At 40.7% G+C, this 17,429-nt stretch overlaps 1 protein-coding gene and 1 long non-coding RNA gene across 3 annotated transcripts in view; one reads left to right on the top strand and one right to left on the bottom strand.

Annotated features, from left to right (window-relative positions):
- Window positions 1–4,267: 4,267 nt before the first annotated feature.
- The window catches only part of LOC126989829 (uncharacterized), a 44,405-nt gene continuing 31,243 nt past the window's right edge, over window positions 4,268–17,429 (top strand). Inside the window, exons 1-3 of one of the 2 annotated variants that reach the window (XR_007743737.1) lie at window positions 4,268–4,357; window positions 6,061–6,275; window positions 7,037–7,642. Coding sequence is in view for 1 of the 2 variants with exons in the window: in XM_050848454.1 (XP_050704411.1) it covers window positions 4,290–4,357; window positions 6,061–6,275; window positions 7,037–7,461 (708 nt within the window). In the remaining variant the exon portion in view is untranslated. Of the gene's footprint in view, window positions 4,358–6,060; window positions 6,276–7,036; window positions 7,736–17,429 lie in introns of those variants that run through there. The other variant, XM_050848454.1, reaches the window with a different exon arrangement.
- Window positions 10,756–14,378, bottom strand: LOC126989832 (uncharacterized). The gene is made up of 3 exons (XR_007743739.1): window positions 14,204–14,378; window positions 13,182–13,412; window positions 10,756–10,771 (listed from the first exon to the last, which is right to left on the bottom strand). It is a non-coding gene; the product is annotated as an uncharacterized LOC126989832 (long non-coding RNA).

The following is a 17,429-nucleotide window of genomic DNA, read 5'->3' as shown; positions in this document are numbered from 1 at the left end:
AAATCAAAATGTTAGGGGATTTAGTCTTATACTGCTGGATGAGCCTACGGTACTTCTCCAGGAGTTCCTCAGACCGGGTCGTGGTGACGTCGTTCGTACCTGTGTGAATAACAAACAGTGAATCATTAGTAGCCTGGGGGGAGATCTCCTCAAGAGCAGCAGTTATGTCGTCGATCCCAGCACCAGGATAGCAATAGTTCCGTCTTCGACGAGGAACTCTGCCGCAGAACTCAACGACCTGCTGGCGAATCATGGAGTCACCCACCAGGAAGGTGCTCTCCTGCTCGTCCTCCTCCTCCAGAATGGCAAACCTGTTGAAGCAATGAACAGGATAAATCGCTTGTCTGGCTGGTTTGGCTCCTCCATTCACGACGGTGAAGCCATCATGGGCGGTGCCACTAGCATCCTCCCGTTGCGTGGTGTTGTCCGCTGGTGTCGACGGTACCGCTGAGGGCAAGGGGGCGGTTGGAGAAGGGTTTGGCACCACAGCAACGTTAGCCTGGATGAATTCCTGCAAGGAGGCAACAGTGCGAGAAAGCTCTATTATTTTATTCTGACCTGCTTCCATCTTCTCTTCTTGCTCCTGCAGTCTGGTCTCGAGATGCTGCCTGGTGAGAGAAAGCTCTATTATTTTATTCTGGCCTTCTTCCATCTTCTCTTCCTGCTCCTGCAGTCTTGTCTCGAGATGCTGCCTGGACAGACACAGTCGACAGACAGCAGAACGCCCTGTAAAAAAGTGAGCTGAGAAGCTACCGTTACAAGTACTGCACTTCTTAGGCGCCATCTTAGCTGAAATGAAAGAGATAAAAACACAGAGTGAAGGGGATTAGGAAAGGGGGTGAGGTGTGTGAGAGGTAGTTTAGTAATGGAGGAAAAGTGAGAGAGGAGGAGTAGGAAGGGATGTGAGGTGAGTAAAGAGGGGGAAAGAGAGGTGTGTGAGATCAAGGAGGGTTAGGAAATAGGTGAGGTGGGAGAGAGGAGGAGTAGGAAGGGATGTGAGGTGAGTAAAGAGGGGGAAAGGGAGGCGGTGAGTGAGGTGTGTGAGATCAAGGAGGGTTAGGAAATAGGTGAGGTGGGAGAGAGGAGGGGTAGGAAGGGATGTGAGGTGAGTAAAGAGGGGGAAAGGGAGGCGGTGAGTGAGGTGTGTGAGATCAAGGAGGGTTAGGAAATAGGTGAGATGAGTGAGAGGTAGTTTGGGAAATGAGGGTAGTTGGTGAGAGGAGGAGTTGGATGGGATGTGTGGTGTGTGAGGTGTGTGAGAACAAGAAAGGTTAAGAAGGAGGCGAGGTAAGGTGGGTGAAGGGATGGGTAAATAGGATGTGAGGTAAGGTGAGTGAGGGGGGGAGGGCTTAGAAATATGTGGAGGTGAGGGAGGAGTAGGAAGGGCGGATCTTTCCGGTTATACGAACTATCGATTTTTTGGGTATTTTTACATTTTTTCAATGTATTTTTTTCCGTAGAATCCTAAAATGACAATTTTTTTTTGGAGAAACCAATAGGTAAAAAGTTATTCAACTTTAAAGTTATTTATTCCCTATGTAATACCTTTGACAAAAATCATTATTTTCATATATTCATGGGCAAAAGACTACACAAGCTGTAATTACTGCAACGATGAGATTGAAATCAACAAGGATACAGCAGTCAATTTCAACAATTATCTCAGAGAGGTAAGTAAATATCAATAAACTAAACTAACCTAACCTAACCGAAGCTAACCTAACCCAACCTAGCCCAACCTAACCTAGTCTAACCTAACCCAACCTAACCTAAACCAACCCAACCTAACCTAACCTAACCTAACCTAACCCAACCCAACCCAACCTAACCCAACCTAGCCCAACCTAACCTAACCTAACCTAACCTAACCTAACCTAACCTAACCTAACCTAACCTAACCTAACCTAACCTAACCTAAACTAACCTAACCTAACCATCAAAGAATGTATGTCTTACATTTGATAAAAGAAAGGAAAAATAAAAGTTTGCATTTCTTCAGTAATGCATAGGAAATAAATAACTTTAAAGTTGAATAACTTTTTATCTATCCATTTCTCCAAAAAACCAATGTTATTTTCGGATTCTACGTAAAAAAATACATTGGAAAAATGCAAAAAAAAAAAAAGTCGATAGTTCGTATAACCGGAAAGACCCGGAAGGGCTAATCCTCTAGGGGATGAGGAGGAGCAAAAGGGATGTGAGGTGAGCGAGGGTGGGGGGGGGGCTTAGGTGAGGTGAGGGAAAGGGGTGTAGGAAGTGTTAATCCTCTAGGGGATTTAAAGGGGGTGTAATGAGGAGGAGCAGATTGAATCCTCAGGGAATTCAAAGGGTGGGTTGTCGACACACCCAAATCACGCGTGAGACACTCGGGAACACAAAGTCACACTCGGGACACACGAAACACTCAGAAACCCAAGCACAAGCACGACTAAACACCCTCAAGTCACTCGCAAAACACCGGAAGTACAACAGCACACTCAAAACACTCTGAAACCCACGCAGAGCACTATAAACATCCAAATCACACGTAAAAGCACTGGAAACACAACACACTCGAAACGCAGAACACTCGAAAACAGCCAAATCACACGTAGAAACACCGGAAACAAAACAGCACACTCAAAACGCTCTGAAACCCACGCAATACACTTAGAAGCAGCCAAATCACACGCAAAAACACCGGAAACACAACACACTTGAATCACTCTGAAACCCACGCAGAACACCCGGAAACAGCCAGATCACACGCAAAAACACCGGAAACACAACACACTTGAATCACTCTGAAACCCACGCAGAACACCCGGAAACAGCCAGATCACACGCAAAAACACCGTAAACACAACACACTTGAATCACTCTGAAACCCACGCAGAACACCCGGAAACAGCCAGATCACACGCCTTCGATAGAGTCTGACACCAGTCTTTGCTTTTTAAACTGCCCTCTTTCGGATTCTATCCTCTCTGTTCCTTTATCTCCATTTTCCTTTCCGGCCGTTCTATCTCTGCGGTGGTAGACGGTCACTGTTCTTCCCCTAAACCTATAAACAGTGGCGTTCCACAGGGCTCTGTCCTATCACCCACTCTCTTCCTGTTACTCATCAATGATATTCTTTCCATAACAAACTGTCCTGTCCACTCATACGCCGACGACTCCACTCTGCATTATTCAACTTCTTTCAATAGAAGACCCTCTCAACAGGAAGTACACAACTCCAGACTGGAGGCTGCATAACGCTTAACCTCAGACCTTGCAATCATTTCCGATTGGGGCAGAAGGAACCTTGTGTCCTTCAATGCCTCAAAAACTCAATTTCTCCACCTATCAACTCGACACAATCTTCCAAACACCTATCCCTGTTCTTCAACAACACTCAGCTGTCACCGTCTTCAACACTAAACGTCCTCGGTCTATCCTTAACTCAAAATCTCAACTGGAAACTTCATATCTCCTCCTCGCTAAATCAGCTTCCTCGAGGTTGGGCGTTCTGTATCGTCTCCGCCAGTTCTTCTCCCTCGCGCAGTTGCTATCCATATACAGGGGCCTTGTCCGCCCTCGTATGGAGTATGCATCTCACGTGTGGGGAGGCTCCACTCACACAGCTCTTCTGGACAGAGTGGAGTCTAAGGGTGGTATTGTTAGACGCGAAGGCTAGCGTCCTTTCCTGTCGCTCGACCATGTAGGTAGGCAAAGTTACTTCGTCCCTCGACCGTATTGAGAGACCAGCCCGCCAGCAGCCCCGCTTCATCTGGCTGCATCTGGGTGTTGGTACGCCTGATCGGCATCAGCTGGCCACGCACCGGCCCGATTTCCCGTTTTTTTCAAAAATCATGTTTCATATCGGGACTACATTAAGAGAAAATTATAAATTTAGAGATAAACAAAACAGAAAAGCTAGATATAGCCGTAATTAATGGAAGAAGACGAGGTGCAGTGCATAAACTTTTATTTCAGCAGTCATACATATTATAAGAAATTATAAGGAAGTACTCTTTTAAAAATAATAGCATTTAAGATACAAATTCAAATTAAACAATTATGAAAAAAAGAAAAATGAAAAAGATAATGCAGAGTGCCGATATGAATGCATATTCCGCCATCACAACAACGCGCGCGCACGGAAGCTGATCGACAATGGACCGCGCTGCACCACTTTCGTCAAGGCAGAGGAGAGTCCTGGTGCAGCTAGTGGAGGAAAGGCCTGTCCTTCAAGATAGGTCAACCAGCACTGCGGTCCAGCACAAGAAGAACTTGGCGTGGATGAGATCGCCAAAAACTTCAACGCCATGCACCCTGATCTGGAGCCGCGATCAGTTCAACAATTGAAAAGAAGTTTCAACCGCATCAAATTGAAGTAAGTAGGTAAATGAGGTGCATTGATTTTACGTTGTATATAGTTAACCTTTTGACCAGTATCGCTTTGTATCGCTTCTTAGGTCCTCCTCTCCTCGATCCTTTCAGTGCGCAACGCGTCATGACCCCTGTGCGCTGTCGGGCAGGGGGGAGGTGAGTTCTATTTTCACCTCCACACCTCTGTAACTATGCATTGTAGCAAATATTCGGCATATCATTGGAAAGATAAAGGCAAATACTATACAGCTTGCTTAATTATATTGCCAGTTTCATATGATGACCGACTAAACAATTATATTTTGCCATCGTATCTAAAAAAATAACCGCTATTATAATATGTATTGGTAGTATAGTTTGGTATATATTATTCTCGCTTTAACTTAGTGGTTGTAACAGCCAACTAGGCAAGACAATTCACCCCGTTCTGATGACAGGCAGCATGTTTCACGTATGAGTATGTGGTTGCATTATGTAGGAGGTGTCGGTGGACATTCCATCAGAATAAAGTTACTATGGGGTGGTGAATAGTGTTGGAACATGTATTGTGAGCGGGAGATTCAAAACACCACCAGCACAGACAGCGCGGCGTCGCTGCCACAATTTAGCAATAAAATAATAAATGCTCTTACTGTGAATTACCATATAGTTCTTGCATCACGGGGTCACGGGGAAAATGCTTCCACCTCAGCGTGCGGTTGCGAAGCAACTGGGGGTCACATGCCACTCCCTCCCCCCTGAGAATTAACATACTGCCCCCCATCGACCATGCCTTTATACCCACCATTAATATGATCTTAGAATGTGCCCTTGTAACATTCTGTGTGGCATCAGAATGCCGCGGAGCTTCACTTGTCTAGTGCCCTCCCATACTCAGATGTGCCCCCCTTTGATAAATACCTATCCACTCCAGTGTTTGGGTGATGATTAAAATGATCAACTTTTCACCTTTTGAGACACAGATTACACTAATAATGTGTTCTCCAGATCCAAAATAATCATAATGCATTAAAAATAGGCTATAGTTATTTTTCATTGTTATTACATGTTATTTGTAAGGCAAAAAGAAAGAATTACTGGTAGAATAGCAATAAGCATAGAGCAGGTGTAGCTCTTACATATGATAATATTATACCATTGCTGATCAAATAGTAACCCATTAATTCTTGCTTTGTTAGTTAAGAGCTATATTCAAACTAAAATAATCCCATGTTATCAACCTAATTGAATAGCAATGTATCTTTAATGCAAACACTATTAATATTAATAGGCACTAGAATATTAAATCTGCAACACTAATATCAATTTTGGTACAACAAGTTGTTTCCAATGCTCTTTACTATATTTGGTCAAAGGGTAAAAAAAGGTAAAGGAAAAGGTTAAGTTGGGAGCACACGCTATAGCTGCGGGTGGTGGCAGTGCTCATCTCCATCCCATTGATCCTTTGAGCCTGTCATGAGACAACCCATAAACCAGATACAGTACCAGTGTAACATCTGGGTTACCACAGTTTACTTTCCCTGGTGGCCCCAGGTACCCGGGTGAAAGGAAGGATGAACGGCTGGGTGGCTGCATGCCAACTGCCCAGGCCCGCAGATTCATTGTTAGGGACTCGAACCACTGCATTGCAGAGGTGTATTGTTAAAGGGTTTACAATTCAGTATGCCTTTGATATATTATTGTTATTAAAATCATGTTTCATTGCAGTGTGAAAAAGGAAGAGAGAGCCTACAAGCTGAAGGTGAAGAGGACTGGTGGTGCCCCTCCTCCATCACCTCCCAAGTTTACAGAAGAACATGAGACTGTTGCCTCCATGATCTCTGGAGAACTCAACATGGGCGAGGATGTCTTTGACACTCTTGCCATTCAAGATGGGCATCCAGTGGATGAGGCAGGCACTCCCATCATGGATGTTACTTTCAGTAAGTTAATCATTGCTTGAAAGTATATCACATTATATTATCCAGCTTTCTGCATTCTTGTTCTGGTGCTGCATATAAATACTATCATTGTTATTCTCATCATCAATTTTCACTTTTTGATACACTGGTTTAGGTTAAAAGATATGAAAAAAAAAATATATATATATATATATATATATAGATATATATATATATATATATATATATATATATATATATATATATATAGAGAGAGAGAGAGAGAGAGAGAGAGAGAGAGAGAGAGAGAGAGAGAGAGAGAGAGAGAGAGAGAGAGAGAGAGAGAGAGAGAGAGAGAGAGAGAGAGAGAGAGAGAGAGAGATATATATATATATATATATATATATATATATATATATATATATATATATATATATATATATATATATATATATATATATATATATAGAGAGAGAGAGAGAGAGAGAGAGAGAGAGAGAGAGAGAGAGAGAGAGAGAGAGAGAGAGAGAGATATAGATAGATAGATAGATAGATATAGATATAGATAGATAAGTTACTCATTTCTGGGAACAAGCTCTGAGGGGGCCCAGTCTAGGATTAAATTTAAATAACTATAAATGCAATAGATATCAAATTCACTCTGGTGCCTTTATTGATGGGGTAGTGTTTTTTCAAGTATTATAAGAAAAGAAGCTAACATTGTTATTGAAGGAAGAAATTTCCCGAGTCACATCATCTTTCATGTATAAGTATGACTGATAATGCATTGTATTATTTCACAGCTGTGAGTGGAAAACTGCCACCGACAGAGGTCCCCTCTGCTACTTCTGCCGCTGAATGTGCTGAAGCACCTGCACCTCCTAGTGCTTCTACATCTTTCCAGCCAGAAGCTTCATCCTCTGCATCCACTGCACCATCACTAACTACATTTACATGTAATGTGGCCTCCTCTTCTGCTGCCCCACGGCAGAGGAGGAAATTTGATGCAGAGTACCAGGCCTGTCGGAAGCAGCAGGATGAGTATCACCAACTCCTTCTTCAACATACCAGAGAGGAGCACGACCAACAGATGAAACTGTACCAGTTTCACAGGGAGGTGTTGCAGCGGCAGCTAGATGTCTTCACGGAGACTTGGCATCATATCCGTGAGGCAGCAGACACCTGCAAAGCCAAATTTTTGGACAGTTTGGGGAATGCCGGAGAGTAACATCCATGATGGGATTGCCTGCCTCATCAACTGCATGCCCATCTTGTATTGTAAGAGTGTCAAGGACACACTCGCCCATACTGAGTTCTCCAGAAATCATGGAGGCAACGGCCTCGTGTTCTTCGGAAAGCTTGGGAGGTGATTGAGGAGGGCCACCACCAGTCTTCTTCACCGTTAGCATGTAAGCTCCCCCCAACATCACTACCTATGAATTTATCTAAACATTTTATTAATGTGTTCATCTTATTGACTCTCATAACATGAAGGCCAGGCCTGTTCCACTCATTCTCTTGTTGGTAAAGTATTTTTGCCTATGACCCTGTGGAATCTGAATTTATCATATTTAAACCAATTATTACATTTCCTACCCAGCTCTATTACCATCATTACATTATAAATATCCGATTTATTAATGAGCTTCTTCAATTTTTAAACTTCGATCAAGTCTCCTTGCACCCTTTGCCTCTCTAGAAAATGCAAGTTTAATTAACTGTTCGAGTCTCCTCATATGTCAAGTTTTTGAACCCGTAAATCATCTTTGTCATCCTCCACTGTACCAATTCTAACATTTTGATACCCATTCTACAATTATGAAGGTGACCAGAAAAAACACCCATTATCATGATAAGATCTAACTAATGCTAAATATAGCTTGATGACATCAGCACTTGTTGCTTACTCTCCTTGAAATGAATCCCAATACCCTATTTGCACAATATCTAGGATGAATGCATTGTGCTCTTAGATGGAGATCAGAGGTCATCAAGATCCCTGAATTCCTCTCACACCTTGATCTTCTTAGGGAGTGTCATTTAACCAATAATTATGAGGGGTTGTTCCATATACACTCAGAGTACTGCACTTCCAGATGTATAAATAAAACCAACACTGCCACCATCTTCAGTGGTCTTTCTTACACCACTGAAGATGGTGGCAGTGTCCACCGAAACTGTTTAGTTAAAATATAACTATCGTCTGCCAGTGTGGGTTTTATTTATACATCAAGAATATTACGTCAGAGTGATTAGCCCATTCTTTGCACTTCCAGACATTGAACTCCATCTGCCACTTCCTGTCCATTCACGCAATCTGTCTAGTTCATCCTGGAGAATACTAGCGACCCGATCCGACTCAATTACTCTGCCAATCTCTGTATCATCAGCATTTTAGCATATATTGCCAACATTAACTAGTGTTAGTAGTAGTAGTTGTAGTAGGAAATACATTATATTCAGTGATGTTTGATAAATATTTTGTTCATTTATTTATATCATGATTATGTACGTATAGGCTTCAGGCAGGAAATGAACAAATTAAAGAGACTGTAAATTTTGATCGGAAAATATTTATGCAAAATCTTACAAGCTATTTTCATTTTCTGAACAGACATAACTTATTATTAGAGAAACTACAATAAAGATCTCAAAATGTACACCACTGTGACCAACCACCACACCAAGAAAAGACGGCGCCACTATAAAACACTTGCCTGCATCATGACGGGCTAGGGCCGACTACCATCCAGGTCTCTCAAGAAAGCCTAAAAGCACTATAGGCTGGAAAAAAAAGATCAAACCTGGGCTATCTGTGTATAAATCAACCCAACTGAGCTACTGAGGTCACCATGCCAAGGGCCACTTATGCAGCACTATACCTGACACCTGGCCCTACTGTGGATATGAAGGAAAAGTGACCTCGCTCACACTCATGGTAGCTGGAAACGCTTTTAATCGCTTTTAGTCAACCCATAATGCCACCTGTAGTATATATTTACATTAGAAAACTGCAATAAAAGTGATAAATTGTGTCATGTAGATTACTGAATTTTAAATGTGGTATTGCAGTTCCTCTATATATATAGCACCGCATGTGCTACTGTGGGTTAAATAAAAGCATTTCCAGCCACCATGAGTGTGGGCGAAGTCACCTTTCCTGCATATCCACAGTGGGGAGGATGTCAGATACAGTGCCAGAGAAGTGGCCTCTGGGATCATCTTTTTCTGGGGTGTCTTATGGGGCTGGTTAGGCTGTGGGACCACTGCCTCCTGAGCCCCATCAGTGGGAAATGTTAGCGGATGTTGTTATTCTGTCGATGTGTCACCAGGGGAGGGATTAGATCCTATTGAGTTGCCAGGACTTCTGTAGGAAGGTCTGCATAGACTTGAGGGCTTGGAAGGCAGTGTTGGGGCTGAGGGTGTCGCTGCCCAGCAGGCCTTCTATGTAAAGTTGGCCTGTGGATGTTGAGTCTGGTTAGGGATGCTTAATTTGAGGTTGGTGTGGAGGAGTGGAATCGTGGGCAGTGGAGCAGGAACTGTTCTGGTGTGTTAGGCTGTGTGAGGCACCATGGGCAGTTTAGGTCTTGGACTAGACGGAGAACTTTTAAATCATCGATGGCTCGGTTGGCTTGCTGCCCTGACTCCTAGCCAGAAGCCTGGGTTCCATTGCCAGCACTCAATGGTGTACATTTTGACATCCACAGAAGATCTAAAGAATCTCTCAACAATGGAAGCTCTGCGAGCATTTCCAGTGCCTACATCATAATCTGCAAGTATGTCTATGTTGATGGGCTCAAGTTCTTCTTCTGGCATGTCAATGGGGAGTTTGTTGAGGATTGCAATATTGTGCAGGATGGCACATGCAGTCACAATTTTTTGATGTTGAGAGTGCTGTTCTCATTGGCTTTGAGAGAATAGCAAATCTTTTCTTCCAAATCCTGAACGTTCTCTCGATCAGGTTCCTTGTTTTGATGTGAGAGGCATTGTAATGCCTCTCCTTAACAGTACGAGGAATTCGAATGGGAGTTAAAGGTAGCTTTACAGGCATAGCCCGAATCCCCAACAAGTATCCTCTGTACTGCCCTCCTCCAGAGTAGCACACAAAACAGACTCACTGAAGATGCGGGCATCATGTGCACTACCTTGCCAGTTCACGACCAGATTTGTGAAGAGCATGGATGAGTTGCAGACCCCCATTATATTCAATGAAAAAAAGCCTTTCCTGCAGCGGTAAAGTTCTGCATCTTCTCCACCTGGACTGATGATTGGGATGTGTACACCATCTACACATCCAATAACTCCGGGCATGGCAGCTACCTCGGCAAATTGTCGCATGACATCCTGTTCTTCAGCAGGACTGGGGAACTTTATGTAGTCCCCTGCTAGCTGGCAGATTGCACTGGTCACAGTCTTGACACAGGTAGATACACTGGGCAGCGACATGTCACAGCAATCCCCCATGTCAAGCTGGAAGCTCCCAGTGTCATAGTAGCGGATGTTGACAAGCAGCTGGAGACGGGGTGGGATTGGAAGCCCTGTAAGAAAGAAATATTGATCAGAATATATATATATATATATATATATATATATATATATATATATATATATATATATATATATATATATATATATATATATATATATATATATATATATATATATATATAGATATATATATATATATATATATATATATATATATATATATATATATATATACACACACACACACACCATAGAACGGGGCTATTGCGACCACCTGGGGCAACTGAGACCAGCTAAGGAAATTTCTTTTAAAAATTAAACAAAAAAAAAATAATAGGTCGGACTGTTTTGTTAACTTCTGTTTTGTAGACATTCAAGTACATAAGATCTGAAAATGTAAACCACATCTTTTCACTCATTCCACAAGTACCCCTCATTCCTATTCATTTGTGTATGTATATTCGAGGAATGTGACCCAGTAACGCTAAGGTGTGCTGTACACAAGCCGTGTCCCTCAGCCAAGTCCAATTTCTGTGATCTGTAGCCAGGCATCCTATGTAAGTATACAGCCAATGTGGAGGTGATCAATGTTAATGTTTACTTTGTATTGATCTTTATATAACATGGGGTAATTGAGACCACCATAATGGGGTACAAGAGACCACAGCTACATAAATGGTACACACTTCTGTTTTGTTTCGGGATGGTGTGTACCTACAAGAGAAAAGAAGGTTCTCCCAGGGCCCAGTATACTCCTGACATCCGGAAACAGGCTGATAATAATATTAATAATAATAATAATGATAATATTAATAATAATAATAATTATAATATTAATAATAATAATAATAATAATAATAATAATAATAATGAAAATAATAATGCTAATAATAATAACAAAAATAATAATAATAATAATAATAATAATAATAATAATAATAATAATAATAATAATAATAATAATAATAATAATAATAATAATAATAATAATAATAATAATAATAAATAATAATAATAATAATAATAATAATAATAATAATAATAATAATAATAATAATAATAATAATAATAATGATAATAATAATAAATTAATTAATAATAATGAAAATAATAACAATAATTATAACAGTAAATAATAATAATAATAATAATAATAATAATAATAATAATAATAATAAATTAATTAATAATAATGAAAATAATAATAATTATATATAATTATAAAAAAATATATAATAATAATAATAATAAATTAATTAATAATAATGAAAATAATAATAATTATAATTATAATAACAATAAATAATAATAATAATAATAATAATAATAATAATAATAATAATAATAATAATAATAATAATAATAATAATAGCAATAATAATAATTCCTGATGACTGCACCTCCATGGTGATGTGGTTATCGTGCCAAGCTACAAATCCACAGATCTAGGTTCAAATCCCAGTCGGTGTGCACCTCACCCAACTGTTCATTCTCCCTCTTGTGCCTGTCAAATTAATGGGTACCTGTGGAAACCTGTGGTAACCCAGATGTTACACCTGCCCTCTCTTTTGGGGTAATGGGTTCATATCCACCACAGGCTATAGTGCTAATGTGACAGAGGTCAGCACTCAGGCCATGTGCAACTATAGTATGTGCCCCTACCTTCACCTTACTTTCACTGAGAATGTGGATGACTGCCTTATCCTACTTTTCAACCAATCAATAACCAAGCCCATAATTTTTGCAGATTTTTGCAGGGGTCTATAAGGCATCATAGTTTCATGAGGTGGGCGGGGGAAGAGGGTAGCGATCGAAGCAAGGATGTGCAGGTGAGGGAATATTTTGTAAATAGGCACTTTTAGGGGCATTTTAAGGCTCCCCCCCACAGAAATTATGGCTGACAACAGAAACTCATGTTAGAAAAGTGTGTCAAAAGATATGTTGAACTGAATTGTTTGCTTTGACCTAAACTCTATCGCTAGGAAATATGAAATAAACATTTATTCCTTAAGAATGATAATTTGACAAAAAAATCATAGACATATATGTAGACATATTTTTACATAGCTGAGAATAACTAGGGTATGGATCTGTGACTTTGGCACCTCGTATAATTTGAGAACTATCAGGGCTGTCCCTGTTTATGGTTGTGGTTCGTTGGCAGATCTAAAGGGGACCCAGGGCCGCCCCCCATGGTCCTGAGCGAATACTGAAACTAGCTCAGAAGTGCGCTGCGGCTATAACAACAAAACTCGCAGAACATTCCAAATTGTGTGGTAGGCAATTTCATCGGACTTTTCAACAATCGGGCCTCCGGCAAACTTTTTTCCTGAATCGGCTCCTGTTGCAGTTAAGCATCAGTACATTAATCTTGCTAGCCACAGCTTGATCAGGTCTGATTAAAGTACCTGTAAAGAATGGCATTTTTATATTTTCAGACCCATGATATTTTAAGCTTACCTCTTTTCCTGGTAGAATCTGGCAATAGGTGCTGGATTTTTGATAAGAGATCCAGGGTGACTTGCTTGGAGAGCCGAAAGCGTTGAGTGAACTCCTCTTCCGAGTACATTTCAAAGGGATCCCTACGGCTCCTGAACAAACGGGTTCTCCTCCTGATGGCCAGGTCTTCCCATTGTCCCACGTGAGCCACTCTACGTAGCAGGTGTCTGTAGGCTGCCATTGCTGCTTTTTCTGTAATAAAAATTATATTTAATCTTTTGTGTCATCACCCTCATCAAGGATTATTTTCATTTGAAGTGGAACTTAAGCATCAAGGTCTGTCTGAATATAAGCTTGAGCTTAGATGGCCAATGTAATTATTCCCCATAATGGTGTGAAATATTAATATTGGCCATGCTGGGGTGGGCAGGCTCAGTAATGAAGGCTGCTTCCTTGACCTATTTCATAGCATTCACAATTCATACTTATTGAGGTTTACTGGCGTCAGGCTCACTGTAGTATTACCAAAGTTAAGGTAAAGTTGGGGGCACACGCTATAGCTGAGCTGCGCGTGGGTTCTCCGTTGCATGAACACGTGAGCCTGTGGTAGGAGGGAGCCCAACACCCCGGGACACAGGGCCAGTGTGACATCCGGGTTACCACAGTTTACCTTCCCCAGGTTTCCCCAGGTACCCATTTATCAACCAGCCCGAGAGGGAGGATGAACAGCTGGGTGAGCAGCACGCTGACTCCTCGGGTCATGATTCGGACACGGGGCCGCGTAGTAGTCAGCCACGCTGACCACTAGACCACGGAGACCTCTTAGTATTACCAAGCACGAATAATAAGATTATACATCCTGTCAAGCTCCCTCACCCGGGTGTAATAATACATTTTGTTGGGGCTACGGCATGGCGATGAAAGGCGAGCCTCCTGTCAGCCTTCCAGCAAGTTGTAAACACGCCTTATCCCGCCTAACGTATCCTGCCACTTTAAAAACACTAAACAATCATTCACAGCCGGGAAAATACGCTTGGTCTTACCTGTATATGGATGATGAATTGTAGTAATGGCGGCAGCCTTCCTCTCCCGCGTGACGCCAGGCCGGAGGGGGGAGCTTGTTGTCGTCACGACGCCTTATTCTTGTAAAACGCGGAACGGGTACTGTTATCAGAGAAACACTAGTGTTCTGCCTAATAGGATATTTTTTTCCCGAAAATTTATTTTATAATTTATTGTATTTTTTACATTCAGTCTAAATTCTGATAACAATTTAAATCACGATTTCGACGAAGACACGGGGGTACCCGTGTCCTCGACACTCGACCATGTTCCAGTATTTTGGCGGGCATTTCAAGTACTCTCAGTCAAGGCAAGTATAGAGAGGTATAGTCACTCTCATAGAACGTGAAGAACCAAATTTTGAAGTGATCTTTTTTATTAGGACCTCTCGGATGTTTTTTTATGTTATAAACTACTACAATAAAATAAAATAAGATGTGGGTTTTTTGTTATAGACCCTGTGAAGCAAATTGTCGGTGAATAAAAATATAAATAGAAATGTTCACGGCATCTCATCCTGGACGATGATTGGCTGGCGTCTCGATAAGCTCCGCCCCTTCCTCGAGTTTATTTCGTTTCATCTCGTTGTTCACTCAAATCGATTACACCTTCACTCATCATTCCTTCACTTAGTACGAAATTTTCATGTTTTTTCTGTTTCTGATGGTGTGTGGTACATAGGTCAAAAACACCTCCAAATATCACGCCGTGACGGTGTTCATTAGCTTCGGCATTTGTTTACTCAAGTCAGACTCGCCGCTCACCTCACGCCCCATCTGTGTGTGAGCGGCGAGTCTGACTTGAGTAAACAAATGCCGAAGTGAATGAAGGCGTCACGGCTCGGCTTACATTCGGCGGCGATTTTGACCCTATGTATATTTTTACCTCGGGAGATACCACACACCATCAGAAGCAGAAAAGCATGCAGATTCAGGATCTGGGCTTATAAAAGTGATACGACGAAAACCAGCTGAGTACTAAGGAGTTGAAGGGAAATAAGTGCAAGAACATGTTTACTCCATCCTTCACTTAACTCTGATTTTCGTATGTGTAATTTTACATTATTGTTACAAATTTATGCTAGTGTGATGCAGAATTTTCTCAAGAAGATGATGGTGGTCTTAGTTTTTCGTAAAAATGAATGTTGGGGTCAGGAAACAGGGTGGGAGTGAGGTGTGTGAAGTCGTCGGTTAGGGCAGACAACGAGGATGGGGCGTGGCCAAGCGTGAAGGCTATAGGAGTTGCCAACGAGTGATTTCCTCCCGCCTGTATGACGATACCTTCTCTATACTTGCCTTGCTCTCAGTAACGACTTGACTTCATGGGAAGTAACTTGTCCTCGACCTTCCGTCTAGCAATACCACCCTTAATATACCGAGAAGGGATATATGGAATGTAGTAGAATATATATATAGACATTTTTTTTAACTGAAAGGGTCAAATACTTGGAAAATGAATCCACGCTTATGTATCTACTACATTTATTATTTTTATTAGGTATACCATGTTTATTAAGTTAACCCGCTCATAAACGAGTGATTAAAGAGTAATTTTGATAAAGCTTTACCATCATACTCGACAGATATGTTTGTTTGATAACCTTAATTCTTGCCCGTCAGACATATAGCCTACCCTTTTGCCTTTCCTCCTCTGATTTGTAACATTCATTCATTCTTCATTTTATTTGCTTCATCTTATTTATTTATTCTTATTATTCTTATTTATTTACCTCTTATTTATTTATTTATTTGCATCCTATTTATTTATCTTTGTTTGATAACCTTCTTGCCCGTCCCTAATAGCCTACCCGTTTTCCTTTCATTTTCTGATTTGTAACTTATTCATTCATTTTTCCTTTTATTTGCTTCATCTTATACATTTATTCTTATTATTCTTATTTATTTGCTTCTTATTTATTTACTAGTTTATTTATTTGTATCCAATTTGTTTATCTTCCTACTTATTCCTTTTTTTTCGTATCATTTTACCAACACTGCGATTATTCCATTGGTACGTAGATTACAAAAGCAATTCTCTCCGTTCATTGCCTTTCTTTTTATTTATCAAACCACCAACAAATTATAATATCTTCCTATAGTGTCACGTCATATCGTAACCTAGAAATCGCCCTAAAATCTATCACTCTAAACCCAATTTAACCTTATTTTTCTTCTTCTTCCAGGTTCATTACACGTCAATTCAGCTTCCACTTGACAACCACGAACAGGAACAAGGTCAGCATCGCCCCAGGAAAGCCTCCACCAACATCCCTCTTTGGTAAGTACAACCTCTTCCTTGATACTCCCTTAGGTCATGTTATTCAGTTTCCAATAAAGCTCGATCGCCACGCCCTTCCAAACTCTCATGAAACTCCCTTAATGGTCTTTTTGCAATTGTTCTTCAGTCTCCTCCAAGCTCCCCACGCCTTTCCTATCTCTCATGGAACTTCCTGCGGTCTTATTGCTATTGTGTCCTTGTTTCCACTCGCACAAGCTCCTCATTTGTCCTTCTCCGTCTTGAAACTAGAGAGAGAGAGAGAGAGAGAGAGAGAGAGAGAGAGAGAGAGAGAGAGAGAGAGAGAGAGAGAGAGAGAGAGAGAGCAAAACAACACACATTGACGTAGGAATATAACATGCGTAGGTGCTTAAGTTCTTGCGTTCGTCTCAGGTGTAAGCGAAGATAAGGGTTACCTGAATTACCTGAGGATTTATTAGCTCAACACCTGGTCGTGGGGAAAGGCTCACGTGCCCTTTTCTTTATCTTATCTGTATTTATTAGTGTTCGACAGCCGCTCATTAAGGAAGGGTTTTATAAGGGATTGGGGTTGGAATGTCACCCACTTCTGTTTTGTTCGTTCCCTGTTTGTGACGTGTTCTGGGGATTTTTTTTTTTTTTTTTCGATATGATTTGTTTTGTTGCTGTTGGTTATTGTTGTTTCTGTTATTGTTACTGTTTTATTTTCTTTTTCTTCGTCCTTTCTTTTCTTGTTGTTCTTGTTCTTGTTCTTCATTTTGTTATCCTTATATTATTATCATTATTATTATTATTATCATTGTTATTATTATTATTATTATTATTATTATTATTATTAGTAGTAGTAGTAGTAGTAGTAGCAGTAGTACATGAGGATAAGTAGATTGGGTTGATAATGTGACGAAGGAAGACGTAATAAAATTGAAAAAAAATTGATTAATAGAGGATGAATGG

Source organism: Eriocheir sinensis, unplaced genomic scaffold (assembly GCF_024679095.1).
Source record: "Eriocheir sinensis breed Jianghai 21 unplaced genomic scaffold, ASM2467909v1 Scaffold132, whole genome shotgun sequence".
NCBI lineage: Eukaryota > Metazoa > Arthropoda > Malacostraca > Decapoda > Varunidae > Eriocheir > Eriocheir sinensis.
The sequence above is the reverse complement of the archived record's forward strand: the minus strand, read 5'-3'. Positions and strand labels throughout refer to the sequence as shown.